This window comes from Engystomops pustulosus, chromosome 9 (assembly GCF_040894005.1).
Source record: "Engystomops pustulosus chromosome 9, aEngPut4.maternal, whole genome shotgun sequence".
In the NCBI taxonomy this organism is placed as follows: Eukaryota; Metazoa; Chordata; class Amphibia; order Anura; family Leptodactylidae; genus Engystomops; species Engystomops pustulosus.
In genome coordinates, this window is record NC_092419.1 from 43,895,924 (window position 1) to 43,914,959 (window position 19,036).

The 19,036-nt window shown below is 40.5% G+C and overlaps 1 protein-coding gene across 1 annotated transcript; it reads left to right on the forward strand.

Annotated features, from left to right (window-relative positions):
- Positions 1-749: 749 nt before the first annotated feature.
- ESX1 (ESX homeobox 1) lies at positions 750-11,351 on the forward strand. The gene is made up of 5 exons (XM_072123820.1): positions 750-1,074; positions 1,887-2,199; positions 7,668-7,713; positions 10,212-10,492; positions 10,770-11,351. The coding sequence occupies exons 1-5, from the start codon at positions 861-863 to the stop codon at positions 10,996-10,998; spliced, it is 1,083 nt and encodes a 360-aa protein (XP_071979921.1). The 5' UTR covers positions 750-860; the 3' UTR covers positions 10,999-11,351.
- The last annotated feature ends 7,685 nt before the right edge of the window (positions 11,352-19,036 follow it).

A 19,036-nucleotide genomic window follows, 5' to 3' on the forward strand; every position in this document is an offset into this window, starting at 1 on the left:
ACTATTTTTTTTTGGTTCACCTTTAACATGGGTCGTGCAATACAATTCTGTCAAACTTTAGATGTTAAATCTGGTCCATGCTGCGACTGAGAACCGGAACACCTCCTTTAATGCAGAAAATTGTGAGGCATAAAGAATAGAACAGCTGCACCAGAAAAGGTTTGCATTCGACACACATGTGGTGCGGACCCTTCTTAAATACCTGTGTAAGTAGTTTGCACCAGAAAGACCATGCAAAATCCAACAGAAAACTGATAAACGGAGCTAAGTAAATGTGACCTATAATATGTACATGACTTTTTGGGGGATCTACACTAGAGGCAAAGACTACGAATAAAGAAAATTAGATTTTGGTTGGACATCAATGCATCTCATGGACATCAACTCCATGTACTTGTCATATATGATATGCACCAAAACCCTTTTTACTTCTTCATCTAGTACAACTCCTTCTTACTACTTCTACTGCTTTAGATTTACTAGCTCTTTCCCTAAACAAATATTCATGTGCTATAAAATGCTGCTTTTCCATTCAGTAACAAATATATTTATTGTGAAATGCGGATGTAATAAAGGCTGTAAAAATAGAGCTGGTTCTCTACTAATGATTGTGTTCAGCTCAGAACTACATAAACCGCATTAGTATTTAAATCAACCTTACAGCTGCCTGAGTCAGTGAGAAGTCTTTATACAGAAGGGGACAATAGTTCCTGAATTATAATCTCTGCCTCCCTGTGTCGTGTAAGTCCATGCACCAGTTCATGCTTGGAACTGCCCACACCAGATGATATGGACTATGTGACACCGAGGTGGTGAGGGACATCAACAGGACCAATGAGAAGAGCAGGGGAGCATGTCCTATGTCCAGTACCTGCTGCGTCTTTCCAGCAATCACAGAGAAGAGTCACATACCAACCATGCAGACTCCAGCACCCTCATCCCTGGACAGCTCCAAAGATCCCCATCCTCCTGCACAGCTCCTCACCTCCTACTTCATAGATAGCATCCTGGGGAGAGCACAGAGTCCTGGGGGTAAGAACAGTCCTGGAGAGGGAGTCACCCTAAAGAGTTCTGGTAAGTACTAATAACTTGTATACATCACTATGTGTTCTGAGCTGACATGGAGATTCTTCTATGACTGGTGCCTTATCTACAGCTGGGAGGTTCAGGTAATATGTGTGATGGGACTGGGTTAAAAGTGTTTGATGTTAAAGATTTTAAAAATAACTTCAACTATAAAAAATGTGGATACTACAGTAGTAACTGATGGGCTTTATAATACGTATTGTTTTTGATGAACGTTGAAGAATTGGGTAACTTTTCAATCTATAAGACGACACATTCCAACTTATTTCATATATATAGATCAAGTCCATGGTGTACACCCGCTGTGGTTACTGGTGCTTCTGGATACTTTTTGTCATATATATATATATATATATATATATATATATATATATATATATGTGGTCCCAGACTTAAGAACACCCAACTTACAGATGACCCCTAGTTACAAACAAACAGACCTCTGTATGTTGGTTATTTACTGTACTTTAGCCCTAGGCTACAATGATCAGCTGTAACAGTTAGCAATGGTGTCTGCAATTGTTAATCCTGGTTCTTATGACAACCAAAAAGTTTTAAAATTGTCACAGAGACCAAAAAAAATTTTGGCTGGGGTTACAATTATAAATGCACATTTCCAACTAATTCAACTTAAGAACAAACCTACAGAACCTATCTTGTACGTAACCTGGGGACCACCTGTATTTATATTCCTCTTCTACAATAGATCCTGCCTTAATTCCATTTTATCTGGGAACTGTATTCTGCTACTAAGATCATGTGAAAACCAAAAGAGCTTACAATCTATGTCTTTTCTTTAGTTCCGATAGGTAATTCTTCTTCACCTGTGAAGATTATATATAAACCAACATCCAATTCCCAAGAATACATCACAGGCAATGAACCATATAGAGGGACTGGTGGAGTCATTACTTCAGGAAACGAATCAAGGAACATCCATGAAGATCAACAAGGAGAGAAGAAGGAGCAAGATGACAGAGAGCTGAATACTGGTTCTGAACTGTCCACAGGAAAAAGGAAGCAGCGCCGATATCGTACCACCTTCAGTAACCTGCAGCTAGAAGAACTAGAACGGGCGTTCATGAAGTCCCATTATCCAGATGTCTTCACCAGGTGATTGGTTTCCTTCCTTCTTTCTTGAATATTTCTGTTCTTCCTTCTTCATATAATTCCATGAAAAAAATGTCTTCATACACTAGATAAATGCATTTAAAGTGGAACCAAGATCCATGAATAGCCCAGACAACACAACCAAATAACAAGATACATGTGAATTATGCATCTTTATGCGGGACAACAAATAACCAAAAATGTTGCTGTCCCTTCACATTCTGCTAACCGCAGAGAAAGCAAAACTTTTCTACATCTCTGCAGATTATTAAGTTATTACAAAACTCTTGCACTATACAAGATCTTAACACATTTGCAGTTCACTTTTTATGTCATTCAATTACACAAAAAATTGAGACAAAATGTTTAAATTCACATTAGAGGTCAAATCGGGCACCAAAGTTAACATTCCAAGTCAAATTTACTCCATGCGACAGTTAAAAACTATGGACTTTTTAGACATTTTGTATGAATTTTGAATTATTCATAGGTAAAATAAAAACACGTGGAATAGGTGTTTTCTTAAAATGTAGCCATGTTTGCTGCAGCTGCTATGTTTTACAACACACACACTGATTTAGAATGCTAATTTGTCTGTTTGATGACGTCTTCTCTTCATCCTATATTTCAACTAAGCCGATTTATGACTTATTTAAAAAAAAAAGGCTGGAGATGGTTAGTGTGAAAGATTTAGCAGCTACCGATATAGGGTAAAACATAGCAGCTGCAGAATCTAAATCAAGCAACATTTTTTTTTTTTACAAAACAGTTTTGCCCCAAAATACATGTAGACCAATAGTAGAAAATGAACCAAAGGTGTACATATACTTTACAGTTCTTTACATATTATTTTATAATAATAATAACCTTTATTTATTTAGCGCCATCAAATTCCGCAGAGTTTTACATAGGAGACATACAAATAAATACATTTCAGGAGTGTGGGCCCTGCTCCCAAGAGCTTACACTCTATGAGGATGAATTCAGTGAACTAGCTATAATTGTAGCCATCTTTAGAATGTAAATTTGTATGATGATGTTTTATCTTTATCCCGTATCTCAGCTAAGCTGATTTTTTACCAATTGCAGAATTGGGCATGATATGGTCAGTGTTGCAGATTCAGAAGCTACCTATATAGGATAAAACATACAGTAACTGCTGCAGAATCTATTTTTTTATAAAACCTATTACAAAACAGTAATGTGTAGACACAGTAGTAGAAAATTGCTCCATAGATGTACATAGACTTTACAGTTCTTTACATATTATTTTATACAGCGAACTAGCTATAGTATATGCAGTGGCTGTAGGTTAAGTAAGGCTGTGGTGTCTACAAAGGTCTAAAGACCCCTCTGCCACATGAGTATTATATAAATTGGATGTAATACTTAAAGACAGACTTATAATAACTGAGTCCTAGAACTTCTAGCTCTGCCTGAGAACATATAGAGGCAGGTCCATACTGGCTTGTTTTACCAGGTAGCATTACAATGGGTCATACAATCTATGTTCTCCATGTTCTACCAAGATTTTTCTCAGAAATTGGAATAAAACTTCAATGGCTGTTGGCCACAAAGTGCCAGGCATTACGGTAGATTTATGAAGGAAACAATAGTATTCCTGGCTCTGACACTTGGCTCTCTGTTCCTGGCTGAATGTGAAGCTTTAATGCACATTAGCTGTAATTTACATTCACAGTACTTATCCCAGTATTTGTAGTGAGTTTGGGCCTCGGGCAATCACTAATGCTTCCAGAATGCAAATTGAGAAGTTGATAATGCAAACAAAACCTTCCGTAATTATGAATTCTATATAAATGATCATTCTCAAATACCTCAAGGAGTTTACATAACACTTTCATATCACAAATAGGCTTCATTATCAGACGCTGTGCTGGGAATTAGACTGCAGTAAAGCGGCTACGCTAGGGATTGTTTGAAGATAATAGCTGTTCTATTAAAGGGTTTATGCAGTAATGAATCAACAGGTTTAGAGGAAATAAATAGTATTAGAATATAGCTGTCAAATGTGTAATGGTATTATAACAAGCACAAGGGTGCTCAAATACCGATAGGCAGCCTGAGGATAACAGTACTATATATATATATATATATATATATATATATATATATATATATGTATGTAGGCAGTCCCCGGGTTACATACAAGATAGGGTCCATAGGTTTGTTCTTAAGTTGAATCTGTATGTAAGTCGAAACTGTATATTTTATAATTGTAGATCCAGACAAAAAATTTTTTGGCCCCAGTGACAATTGAAGTTTCACAATTTTTTGCTGTAATGGGACCAAGGATTATCAATAAAGCTTCATTACAGATGCAGCCTGAGACTATAGTAACATCCAGAGAGCTTCACCAGAGGTCACAGTGGGCAGAGGGGTCCGTCTGTAACTTGGGGTCAACTGTAAGCCGGGTGTCCTTAAGTAGGGGACTGCCTGTATATATATACATTTATACATATATACATTTTATATATATATATGACCTACTGCAATCATTGCATATGCAAGCAAAATTCAAGCAGTATAAAGGGTTGTTGTCCCCAATGAACATGGAGGATTACATTGCCAGCTACACACCCATGTTAACTTCATCATTATTAACAATAATTAAAGTGAACCTGACACCAGATCATACCCCATTAAACCACCAGCCGCCTAAGGTAAGGTATGAAATGTCCTTTCTAAAATTCCCTCTTTTATGTCTAATATTGCGCATTTCCTCCAAAGTCATGTGAAAACGAGCATAAAAAATGTATATTTTGTCTAAGTGGAGTCAAGTTTAGAGTCTTCAGCTGGAGCGTCAATTCAGACATGGCTATCTTTGGTTCTATTGTGTATAGAAACATGTTTATGGTGTTATATTAAATCATTTCCACATCAGGCTTGTGGTTCTGTGAGACACAGAACCAGAGATACAGACAGATATCTGTGGCTCACATTTCCAACTATGTGGAATAACCGGCTGTATCTATGGCTCTGTCGATCACAGAACCACAGAAGCCTTATGTGTTTTGGAAGATAAGATTGTTATCTTTAAAGAAGATTTACCATTGGATTACCTGATAGTAGATGATTATTATATACATGGCTGCATTTCTGTGAAATATATATTTATAAGATATGCAAATCAGCGCTCTGCGGAGCACCCTCAGGCTCCACTGTAATATCATTTATGCTTGCCCTGTGGCAGTGCCAGACGCATTTTGAGAAATTTGAAAAGAGACGATAACATCACCGGCTCTCAGAACACGGCTAGCATTATATTACTGTGGAGTCTGATGAGGCTCTGCAGAGCACCACAGACTAATTTGCATATCTTATAAACTCATTTTTTACAGAAATGCAACCATGCAAAGATATAGGAAATGAAGCTTTGGACACACAGGAATGGGACAAGGAGGTATGTAATAGTCATCTAACATCAGGTAATCTGATGGTAGATGTCCTTTAATATGACACCAGCAAAAACAAAAACCAAAAAAAAGTCATCTGAAATCCTTCTTCACATTAAAGAATGAAATCCAATAAGGACATTTTATACTCTACCTGAGGGGGCTATTAGTATAGTTTTTAGTAGATTCACAATCATTGCCTTACCCTCAAACATGATTTAGAAGTCAACAGAAAGCTGCATATCCATTTTTTCAAATTTATTTTATGTATATGCAAATATCCTTCAGAGCTGCAAAGCCGCAACCCTATCCAAACGCTCCCCCCCCCCACCTGTCCATGCTACTTGTGAACACACTGGCGCAACTTTCCCGAGTTACCTCTGAAAGTAATTTGCATATACACAAAATATAGTTTAAAACAGATAGGCAGCATGCCTTTATCTAATAAAACACGGATAAGGCAGCCATAAAGAATCTACGTCTGGATCTACTAAAAAAAAGGAGATTCCAGATGGTAGATTTCCTTTAGTGAGTTTCACACTAGTTGGATAACTAGGACAATGATTTGCAACCTAGGGCTTACCATCTTCCAGGAAACCAGACCAATCACAGCGCATTTACCGACTACTTGGTCATATATTCTATTATGTTGTATAATTTATAAAATTCCACTATATGAACACCTCAACCCACACACGGGACAATTATTTATTATGTTTTCTGGTGTAGAATTGTGCAGCAGAGGTCTGGGCTTCATGATGTATCCACCATGGCAGGAAGATGGGGCTTCTATAGTACGCCTGCGCCTGGAGCACCGGTGTATCATAAATACCCCCCAAAGGCTCTATTTTGCCCTATGGTGATGGTAAAAGGTTTAAGGCGTATTTTCCAAATTAATATTTGATATTGTAAGTATAGGTCATCAATATCAGACGGTCTAACCTCTAGATCCGAGGTCTAACCTCTAGACAGTAGCAAGACCACTAGAGGGATGCCAGTCGCTCAAAAAATTCCTCCAGGTCTATGTCCGATGTGAAAAAGCTATTTATTTTTATATTTATAAAATATTGTTTAAAAGGTAGAATAGGTTCATATTCCAAACGCTATGTGTAAAATAATGAAACAGACGTGTTTCGGGCCACTAACCGGGTCCGTCATCAGTCATACATATTGATGAAAGGTCTGATACACAACTCTGTTTAATTATTTTACACATAGGGCAGCATTTGGAATATGAACCTATTCTGCCTTTTAAAAAATATTTGAGAAATATAAGAGTAAATTGCTTTTTTACATCCGACGTGCACCTAGAAGAGTTTTTGAGGGACTGGTATCCCTCCAGTGATCTTACTACTTTTACTACCTGGACGGACTCTAATACCACGGGACCTGCCACAGAACAAAAAGTGGTTGTGACTATATCACAACCGAAATAGTTGAGCTAAATATACTTACCTTATGAATTGTCTCCAATGTCAGAATAACATACTACGCCAGATGCACTCGTCTTCTCTTTATCTTTCCTTTTTTCTGTAAATTTTCACTAACCTCTAATACTGTGACCCCGCAATACAGTTCCTCATGTTGCGGTGACCCCAAACCATGTACAAAAATATTGTATTTGTGCCAAAAAATGCTATAGAATCGTGGCTCCGATGGCTTTAGGCGACCCCTGTGTTTTGGTCGTTCGACCCCTGCCGGGGTCGCAACCCACAGGTTGAGAACCACTGATCTAGAGAGTCAGTACAAGTTTCTTTGAGCTCAATCCCATCCTCATGGCACAGAGTTTGGAGTATTTTTCTTAACACTAAATGGTTTTGGGTATGAGAGGAGTTGCTGGGTTACAGTAGTCAAAGCCACAATCGGACATCTGATATTATTAGCTTATCATTTATTACAGGGATCCTGTAAGTAGCAGCAAAGATCTAGGATGTTCCTAGAATTTTCTAGATTAAATATCTGTATATAATATATTAGCATATCGTATGTAAATATAAGTGCAGAAAAGTCATAATGTTGTGATCTCCAGGACTAATCATGTAATATTACTTATCACAGAGAGGACCTGGCAATGCGGCTAAACTTAACTGAAGCAAGAGTGCAGGTAATACTAATGTCTATATATATATCTTGTTACATGTGTACCTATCATGTATATCTGTAAAGAGTTACAACCAGAAAAATATGATTATTATTATAGTTTTTGCGGTAAGACATTGTAACCATATTATCAAGGACTGAAAGATCATCATATTAAAGAGTATACCCAAGTAAGTTGGCCCCAATCCACAGGATAGGGCCTAACGTGCTGATCGTGGGGTCTCAGTCATGAGACACCACAGATTCCGAGAACGAGGGGTCCAATGTGTTCTCAGTACCTCTGTTGGACTGCTCATTGCTCCCCGTCAGTAATGGAACAGACAGCCGCGCTCAGCAATCTTCGTCAGCTCCATAGAGATGAATGGAGCAGAACGGTCATGCAGGTTTATTCCATTCCTCTTTGGGAGCAACAAGGGGCTGGAACCCCAACTGACCCCTTGTTCTCATGATCTATGGGGTTCTCATAACTGAAACCACGGTATATAGGGCCTAACTTGCTTTGTGGAACAACCACTTTTAAGTTTCCATTAATTTGCTAAATTCTACAAATTTTTTTTTTGCCTAAAATAAGTTCAAATATTTGTCCCCACAAATTTCTTAATATATTTTTATTGTAGATGGAGCTCCATATTTCAGTTGCTGCAGCCACCAGCAGAGGGCGCACAGGAGCTCATTGCTTACCTTTTATACCAGTGATGGCAAACCTTTTAGAGACCGAGTGCCCAAACTACAACAAAGACCCACTTATTTATCGCAAAGTGCCAACACAGAAATTTATTTGTGATTTATTCTCCCTTCTCTGTCACAGTTTTCATTGATACCAGCACCTGAGGACACCAATAAAGCAGAAAATAGTCCCAGGTAGCGCTGTCACTTTAAAATACCTCTGTGCACAGCAAGTCCTGGGCTGTCTGGGACTGCAGGAAGATACCTGGAGTCATCTCTAGTGATGGCCTGAGTGCCCACTGAAAGGGCTCTGAGTGCCACCTCTGGCACCAGTGCCATAGGTTAGCCATCACTGTTTTATACATTGTGATAAATCAGTATGCAATCCCTCTACAATGGACACATTGGGGCACATTTACTTACCCGGTCCATTTGCAATCCAGCGGCGCGTTCTCCGACGAGGATTCGGGTCTGCCGGGATTCACTAAGGTCCGTGCACCCGATATCCACCAGGTGTCGCTGCTGCGCCGAGGTCCGCCGCAGTTCACCTTCTTCTTCCAGGTACATGTAAGAGCTGAAGTTGCGACACAAATTCTTTTTTAAATTCCGCGGTTTTTCCAAATCCGTCAGGTTGTCCAATGGCCACGTCCCGTCCCCCCCCCCCATTTCTGTCGCGTGAAAGCCGGCGCGATCCGCCAAAATCCCGGCGCAATTCGGAGCAAAAAATTAGTTCTCATTGCTATAAAGATTAAGAAATGAATCAGCCTGTAAAACTTGGCTATGGTGGAGCACAGGGTATTCCCCAAAAGATGACACATTTCAGTACAATGGGCATTTAGGTTTTGTTCTTTCCAAGGCGGTATTGGTGGCACTCCGATAACTTGCAATAACTTCTTGTAGGACAGGGGAAATTCTAGTTTGGGCCTTTCTGTCCAACTACTCTGTGGCCTTATACAGTCTGGGTCCAGTTCTGATCATTAATCGACTGGTTATACTTCTCAAGGGCAGACTTATTTCCCTTATTTCCCACAAGTTAATGCAGATGGCCATTGGCATTCCCATCTCACACTTAAAGGAACACTGCAGTCACAGCTGATTCATTGAATTATACATTGTGCAGGACCTGAAGGGAAGAGAATGCCTCTAGGTTCTTGCAAGGTTCTAGGAATGCAATGAAAATGACACGTGCTCCTCCCTTCAGGCCCCTGCACATAGATCCAGGCATCTTCTTATATTTGTTATCAATGGCCTACTAAAATAATATTTTAAATTCATGCTAATGAGCCAGAAGTTTTCTAGGAGTTTTACTAGAGCCCCTCCGTGCTGTAACTTCACAGGCTGTTACACTGTAGCATCCTCCCCCTGTACTCCTTCAGCTGTTCCCCCTCCCTCTGCCTGATGTAATTTTACTGCAGCAGAGAAAGTTTCAGCACACAGTGGAAGGGGAAAAGTGCTCCTGCACACTGTAACAGCCTGTGAAGCTACAGCATGAAGGGGCTCTGTAAACACCCCCAACAATATGAACATAATTTTTTAAGTTACAATCTTAGAAGGAAGGAGGTCATGGATAACAAATATAAGAGGATTACCACAGCCACAGTGCCTAGATCTATGATTGAGTGTCCCTGGTTTATCATTCTTAATTTTGATGGTAAGTTTCCTTTAAGAGGCAACTGGACTAAAAATACCGACCCACTAAGCTCTTCAAATAGATGAGGTGGTGGATAAGGTGGCACCTTACAAACTTAACTAGCAGGACTAGGGCCACCACATCATCATATGTGTTGGAAAAAAAGTCTTCTATTACTCAAAGCTTTTTATTTTTTTCTATTTCAGGTTTGGTTCCAAAACCGGAGAGCAAAATGGAGAAAACGTGAGAAGTCAGATATGCTGGGGGGTATCCCTGCCTTACCCATAAGACATCCACTCGGTCTATATCTTGATCTTCCTTTGAACTCCAGCCACCTTATTGACCCAGTATGGAGAACAGCCCCTCTTTCGGCAGTGACATCCCCATCTGTCAACCCAGTCTTCAACACATCACACCAAGCAGCACTCACTCACATGTCGTGGGCATCACTGCTCCGCAATCCTGTCCTCACGCCTTACTTTGGAAGGTAAGCAAATTATTAATCAAAATTCACTATGCAGCATATTTAAGTTCATTTTGGAAACTTCTCCTGGAATGGTGCTGGTAGGAATCCTTGTCCTCCATATTTGGAACCAGATTTGGACTGGCCTTCAGGTGAATCTCACCGAGCTAAGCGACCCCTCGGTTTCTGCATTAGTGGTTACCACAAATATATGAAATGATTTCCAAAAACAAAGGGAGTGAGATTTTCTCTCCTACAAGTGAATCCTTAGTAACCCAGATTTTTCTTATGCTCATTTCAGATTTCTTGGCGTTCTTAACCCCTTGGTCACCACTCCTCCTCTTCTTCTGAAAAGTCCAACGCCTAATTCAGACCCTGAACTTCCGATCCTGAGTGATTCAACTGGAGAGGAGTGGAAATCTCTACCAAATGTTGGAGCTTTGAGACTAGCTTCCAAGGAACATGCAGAGCAAGTGTCCCCTATTAATTTGCTTCCAAGTTTTTCCAGTGCTAATAAAGATCTATGCTGACCAGTGTGAAAACATGGATGGATTATCATATTGGATGAAACGGAAGTCAACTTACCTCCATGTACTTTCGTTAGCTCTCCATGACATTGTTTATATGTCTATACATCCTTTGACCATGAAATCACTACATTCTGAGGACTCCTATTCTTCTATCTGTTGTTTAAACAGCCAAATAGCTTCATGTGCAATGTAGTTCTCCAGCTTGGGACCATGACTTGCACATATCAATGTGTCATCTTGTAGTCTTTAAAAAAGAATTGAAATAGTAAAAACAGCAATATATGTAAATCTGTTTTTATATATTTATTGTACATTAAAAAAAGAAATGACAGTAAAATGACAGATGTTCTACATCCTAGTAAATAAATCTCTATGTGCCTTACATGATGGGTTTTTTTTAAAAAAAAAACACGACTAATTTTATATTCCAGTAGTGCAGAAACATGGTATACTTGTTGTAACATACAGCAATCATACGTGTCTCTTTTAGAATTGAGAACATGTGACAGGAAGTTAAGGGGTGTGGTTTGCTGGGAGCTAGGAGAAGAAATGATGGACTGCACATGTTACAATAAAAGAAGTTTCTGATGGAATTCATCTCTGCCTGCTGCTATCACATGGAGACATTACACTTGTATCTCTTAATAACATTTTGTGCTTTAAAAGGGAACTATCACAGTCAGATCTTCAAGAAGCAAGTTATAGAGTATAAGGAGTTAAGTACAATATACATTGGGGCACATTTAATAAGGGTCCATCGGACGCATTTCTGCCCGGTTTCCCAGATCTTTTCATTTTGTGCTGAATTGCTCCCAGTTTTTGGCGCAAGCAATCGAATTGTGGCGCATCAGCGCCAGCTTGCATGCGATACAAATCGGGGGCACGGACGTCAGACAACCTGATTGATTCGGACAAACCGCAGAATTTAAAAATGAAATTGTGTCGCAAGATCAGCACTCACATGCACTCAGCGGGGAAGCGACACATTCAGGAAATTGGACGCACAATCTTAGTGAATCGCGGTACCATGTTATAGAGCAAGAGGAGCTGAGCAGATTGTAAATTGTGTTCTACCAGAATATGGAGAAGGAGGAGCTTAGCAGATTATACCTATTGTTCTCCTGGAAATAAATGCCTCTGAATTACCACCTATTACCATCCTACACCTTCACCAGTTTTACGATGGACTCCACGGTTTCCTAGTTCTGCTCCTGTAATTAGGAAAAACTGGAAGCAGCCCTGGAGATCTGTAAACATATTTTTGTTAGTAGCAACAGGACTGTAAAATATGCTTTTATATTCCAAGATTGTAATATTCCTAAGATATGTAATATCTCTTCACTGAACAATGCACAGTCCCTAAGGAACTGCTGTTGTATTAAAAAAAAGTCTGCTACAGCAGTGACTCATAGCAGAGAGGAGGTGTTGTGCTGTGTTCAGTGAATAGATCTCACACACCACTGCATTACATACTATATAGAGCAATTTATACAAAACTTTATTAAATATGACAATGAAACAAAAGTACACAAAACATAAAAATACTTAAAAGGATGCAGTACAAAGTTGCACCAGGAAGGAACAAACAGTGGGTGCAATGCAGTGCCCCAACAAAAACCTCCCGTAACTCCTGCCAGTGCTGAGTCTGCATGAAATAACAGTTCAAAGGTGGATGGACGGACCACCTGTCCACTAGATAAAGAATGAAGAATTTAATCAACATGTAGCAAGTAACACTACAAGTATATCATACAATACCAGAATCGGGCTGGTGAACAAAAAGGTGGATGGTGGACAGTGAGTGAAGGAACATAAAAGTAGGGGAGGCGAACCCCACGCGTTTCATTACAAACTCTGACTTCTTCAGGGGTAAGTGACAGGCTAACTGTGTGTTTGCGGTTCAATATTAATATATCCACCCCTGGGAGATTGTCTCCTCCCTTTCCCCCGCAAACAAAAGTGTGATCACCTGTAGGAGCAATGAGCCAGCGTAGACACTTTATTGGGTACACCTGTCCAACTGCTCGTTAACACTTAATTTCTAATCAGCCAATCACATGGCGGCAACTCAGTGCATTTAGGCATGTAGACATGGTCAAGACAATCTCCTGCAGTTCAAACCGAGCATCAGTATGGGGAAGAAAGGTGATTTGAGTGCATTTGAACGTGGCATGGTTGTTGGTGCCAGAAGGGCTGGTCTGAGTATTTCAGAAACTGCTGATCTACTGGGATTTTCACGCACAACCATCTCTAGGGTTTACAGAGAAAAAGAAAAAACATCCAGTGAGCGTCAGTTCTGTGGGCGGAAATGCCTTGTTGATGCCAGAGGTCAGAGGAGAATGGGCAGACTGGTTGGAGCTGATAGAAAGGCAACAGTGACTCAAATCGCCACCCGTTACAACCAAGGTAGGCAGAAGAGCATCTCTGAACGCACAGTACGTCGAACTTTGAGGCAGATGGGCTACAGCAGCAGAAGACCACACCAGGTGCCACTCCTTTCAGCTAAGAACAGGAAAATGAGGCTACAATTTGCACAAGCTCATCGAAATTGGACAGTAGAAGATTGGAAAAATGTTGCCTGGTCTGATGAGTCTCGATTTCTGCTGCGACATTCGGATGGTAGGGTCAGAATTTGGCGTCAACAACATGAAAGCATGGATCCATCCTGCCTTGTATCAACGGTTCAGGCTGGTGGTGGTGGTGTCATGGTGTGGGGAATATTTTCTTGGCACTCTTTGGGCCCCTTGGTACCAAATGAGCATCGTTGCAACGCCACAGCCTGCCTGAGTATTGTTGCTGACCATGTCCATCCCTTTATGACCACAATGTACCAAACATCTGATGGCTACTCTCAGCAGGATAATGCGCCATGTCATAAAGCTGGAATCATCTCAGACTGGTTTCTTGAACATGGCAATGAGTTCACTGTACTCAAATGGCCCACAGTCACCAGATCTCAATCCAATAGAGCATCTTTGGGATGTGGTGGAACGGGAGATTCGCATCATGGATGTGCAGCCGACAAATCTGTGGCAACTGTGTGATGCCATCATGTCAATATGGACCAAAATCTCTGAGGAATGCTTCCAGCACCTTGTTGAATCTATGCCACGAAGAATTGAGGCAGTTCTGAAGGCAAAAGGTTACAACTTTTATGTATATATATATTTATTTTTCCAATGCTCTGTATTTATTTTACGGCTTAAGTAGAGGGTGTTCCGCCTACAACAACAGGATTTACTACCGCATACCCATCCTCTGAATTCTCATCCAAGTGACATTTCACAACCAGGGAACACTGGAAACGGCAGCAGCCCATACATGTGCCAACCTGACCAGATGAGCACCTTTTACACATTAAGCTTTACTTCTAACCCAACTTTATAATTCTATAGAGTGCTGTGTGTTCTTCTAATTTGTCTTAAAATAATAGAAAAGTACTTGCCCCTCTCTGGGGCTCTCATCCAACATGACACAGCCTGTTACTGTCTTGGTATACACGGGCTCAGCAGTGACATTGTGGCGCCTGCTACAGCCTAATTCAGGCTGAAGTTGCACAGGTTGTAGCAGGGGCAGACTTTCAATGTCATGACGCTAAACCTCTATATTTCAGTCTGTATCACAAGCAGCGCACACTGGACTAGAGCGCAGGAGAAGTGGGGGGGGGGGGGGTTCCCAAGGGTTGGGGGGACCACTCCTTACTGGCCACTCCCATGGGACTATGGAGATAGCTATGCACACAGAAAGGTAAAACTTTTATCTAACGTGTCTTTTTTCTGAAAAAATCCAGTTTTACTATAAAAGCTCTATTGCAATGTGTACACTGTTCTCTATGGGGACATGGGGAGCCAGAAAAAGGGTTCATGATAACAAGTTCCCATTAACACTTTTAGACACCCTGAAGCTCAAAGTATAATACCTGGATAAACCCTTTAACTCCCTTATGTTGCTGTATGAAAGAGAATACAGTTCCCAATGTTATCCTTAATCCCTACCTTTAGAGCAGTGGTGGCGAACCTATGGCACGGGTGCCAGAGGTGGCACTCAGAGCCATTTCTGTGGGCACTCAGGTCATTGCCCCAGGACAGAGTTCACCAAACAGGACCAAATCCACCAAATCTTCCTGCAGTCCCAGGCAACTAAAGAGATGCTGCTCTGCACGCTATTTTAAAGCAACACTTCATTGGCTGTTTGGAACTGTGGGAAAAATTAGGAAGTGTGGACTGAATTGCAATATCTCTGGATGTCATCCTGCTGGTCCCACCATTCTTTCTGTACAGAGACCCTGGCGAGAAGCTACAATGAGAGTCTGAATTTGCCCTGCTTCTTTCAACAGGTAGCAATAAGTTACTGCTTAAAAAGCCATGTAGGCACTTCAGGGTAAATAAGTGGATTTTGGTTGTAGTTTGGGCACTCAATCTCTAAAAGGTTCGCCATCACTGCTTTAGAGCCTAAACCAAAGAACCTAAGAACAAATTATACCACACAATAAACCCAAGGCCAATAGCAAAAGTTTATAAAATATATGGCCATCAGAACTTACCGTATTTTCCTGGTGATAAGGCGCACCGGACTATAAGGCGCATTACGAATAAAGGCTTTATATATGGAATAATTCCATATATAAGGCACACCGGACTATAAACCGCAGGGTTAGGAGGAGGTCCGGGGGCGTGGTTTGAAAACCGAGCGGAGAGGTCGCAACCAGCGATGTATTATACTAGGAGAGTGCTCCGCTTTTTTCCTTTTTGTGCCTGATCTCTTCTTATCTGGAGGTATCTAGTTCACAAACATTGAGTTATAATCTCTGCTGAGAATAGGTCATTAATAATGAGAGCAGGGATGGTTATTATTGCCTCTTTAGACTTGTTTTGGATGCCCACACTGCCTGTAAGAAAACTAGCCCTGGAGTTGGTGAACCTTTGGAAAAGTTTGTTGAGCCCCGGTCAGATGAAACATTATTCGTTTGCTTTTGTCTTTTAATTTAATTTTCAGCAGACTTTTCATTGGAGAGATTTTCTCGGCATGAGTTATATGCCTGCTGTGGATGCTAATAATATAATAAAAGTCCACAGGTAATGTCATAACATATAAAATCTGCTTATGTTTAAAGCCGATCAGCTCCGCTCTTGCTAAGGAGCCCAGGAAGCTTTTGTTGATATTTCTATATTAGCAATCAGAATGTACAAAGTTAAAATCCATAAAAATGTAGCTATTTCTATTGTGTGGGATTGAATGATATTGTTAACTCTTAGGTAGACTGTAAAAACCATTTATACAGTAGACCTAGTTTGGCAGATAAGTGAACTATAAGTGATGGTTCTGGATTGAATGGATTATCAATGCCAGGATTCAGCAGTGAGGAAGCTTCAGACTAGTCCTGAATGTGAAGTCACAGAAAAGAGGAGCCCAAAGTATTGGACTCAAGGACAATTAGATGTAAGTATCTTCATTGGTATGAAAATTAGCTTTTAATGATAGGGTTAAAGAAACCACGCCGCCACTACTACACCGCGCCACCTAGCTAGCGTTCAGCCACTTCTCCCGGCACTAAGAGAGCAATGAAGGTGTGGATAATTAACTATTAATAAAAACTCTAACATCTATCCCTGAAAGTAGCGCGTCAATCAATCCTACCTCATACCTTTTTCTCTATTTGCCTAGATTTTAATGATGCAAGGTAAAAAAAATCTTTTTTTCTCATCCTGCCTTGATAATTGGCAGTACACAGCCAAGAAACATGGTTGTCTGAATTAGACATTACATTCTCTTTACCACCAGACACCACTAGGGGAAGCTCATTCTATCTAGATGCATACAGGTTCTAATAAGTTCAGTCGGAGCTGCATAAAGTATTCACACTACATTATATATGTATATAATATATATCTTTATTATACTAATTGTGGCAAACCCTTAAAGGGGTTGTCCAAAAAAAGGGTTTTTGTTTGTTAACGTGTATGAACTAGAGATGGCATCTCACCTAATGTAATGTGATATTTTTTGTATGGCTGAATTATCAACCCACACGTATTCCCTGCACAGTGGTGCTTCTGGCCACCCATCTTAGAATTGCAAAGCAACCCCTGCCCCCCCTGCCCCCACAGAAACAAAATACAACACCCTGCCCCTTTTATTGTTAGTGTAAGAGTTACTGGTGGAACCGCACTGATTATAAAGTGGATTATATATAAAGAAATGTAACAGAAATGTATCATGAGACCTGACATATTAATATCAATTAAAAACCAGATTGATATGAGTTTGAGCGCTATAAGGATACATGCGCCAGTGTATCACTGTAGTATTTTTAGTACAGGGATTGTGTTCTCAAACAAATAAATGAGCATGAAGCCGGAGGGAGTAAAAAAGAGGGAGAGCAAGTCACAAGATTAGCAAGACAGGTGTTTCCCGAAATTACAAAGAACTTCCCAGCAGGACGCTGGGACTCATGAGGCTACGTTGTATTCATGGAGAAAATTAATTTACAAAGTATGTAAGCTTCGGGTTTGAGTCTGTAAGCCCTTTCAAGAACAGATTAGCGATTACAAAGTTTTCTCTTTTTTTCACCTTTTTCAACAGCCTGTTAGACAATTAGTGCAATAATTGGAACTACTAAAATGTGGCATTAGAGTTTCCTATTGAGACTCCATGCACCTGCTATATAGTCACAGGAATCATGAAGGATCAGGAAAACTCAGCGGAATTTAAAGGAACAAAAAATGGCAGAAGTTGATAATAGGCTAAAACCTACAAAAAATTGATATAAAACTATACAAAGGGTAACAACATACAGGCGGTCCCCTACTTAAGAACACCTGACTTACAGATGACCCCTAGTTACAAACGGACCTCTGGATGTTGGTAATTTGCTGTACTTTAGTCCTGGGCTACAATAAACAGCTGTAACAGTTATTAAAGGTGTCTGTAATAAAGCTTTACTGCTAATCCTGGTTCTTATGATTACATTTTTAAAATCCAATTGTCTCGGAGACCAAAAACATTTTTCACTGGGGTTACCATTATAAAATATACAGTTCCGACTTGCATACAAATTCAACTTAAGAACAAACCTAAAGAACCTATCTTGTACGTAACTCGGGGACTGTCTGTATGTAAGAAGAAATATTAAGAGAAAAGCACAAAGGACAATACAAGGAGCTTAAGGCAAGACTTTCCACATGTTACTAAAATCATTTTAGAAATGAAGGAATCCTCCACAATACATGCATTGATTTCCTAATGTAAATGTACAGTATTTTGGTGAATTTTTTTATTGGGGAATTTTAATTTTCTAACAAATCTTTTTAAAGGAAAACACCTCTGGTTAGATATAGAACTAAAGGGATGGTCCTAAGTTTCAATATTATGATTGTTATCCCATGGATTGGGGATAACAGTCTGATCAGTGGTGGTCTGAATGCTGGGACCCCATCTTTCTCACAGTTCATGAGAACCATTCTCACTAAATGTGTCGGGCTGCTCCACCCAGTATCGGAGATAGGTGAGCACTGTACTCTGGAATACTCTGAAACTCCCATTGACTGTAAGAAGTGGCTGGATGCATGCTTGACCAGTGCTATTATTTAGTGAGAACGGGACCCTCCTTCATAAACCCATGCCCTTCCCTGTCGGCCTGTGCAGCGCCAGCGCGTCTCCCCTGTCCTCGTTCCTGCTTCCAGTCTGTTGGCTGTGCGCACGCATCCCCGGCTTCAGCAGATTTAAAGGGCCAGCTCACCATTAATTGTCGCTGGCAATTTCACACAATGCTATTTAAACTGGCCTCTTCCTGCACTCCCTGACGGATCTTTGAGTCTCATAGCCTTAGAGAAAGCTTTCCTGATGCTCTGTGTGATTATCCTGATTTCCCCTTGTGACCTCGATTCTGTTCCTGACCTCGCTTCAGTGCTGCCCGTCCTTACCTTCTGCTACGTCCCCGACCCTGATCCTGTGCTGCCTGTCTCGACCTCCTGCCTGTCCCCGACCACGCTTCTGCCTCACGATTCCGTACTTTGCCTTGGCCGCCACTGATGACAAA

Coding starts and splice junctions, on each gene's coding strand:
- ESX1 (XM_072123820.1), top strand. CDS start 861: ATGTCCAGTACCTGCTGCGTCTTTCCAGCAATCACAGAGAAGAGTCAC. Junction 7,714..10,211: donor TAACTGAAGCAAGAGTGCAG/GTAATACTAATG, acceptor TTTCTATTTCAG/GTTTGGTTCCAAAACCGGAG. Junction 10,493..10,769: donor CTCACGCCTTACTTTGGAAG/GTAAGCAAATTA, acceptor TGCTCATTTCAG/ATTTCTTGGCGTTCTTAACC.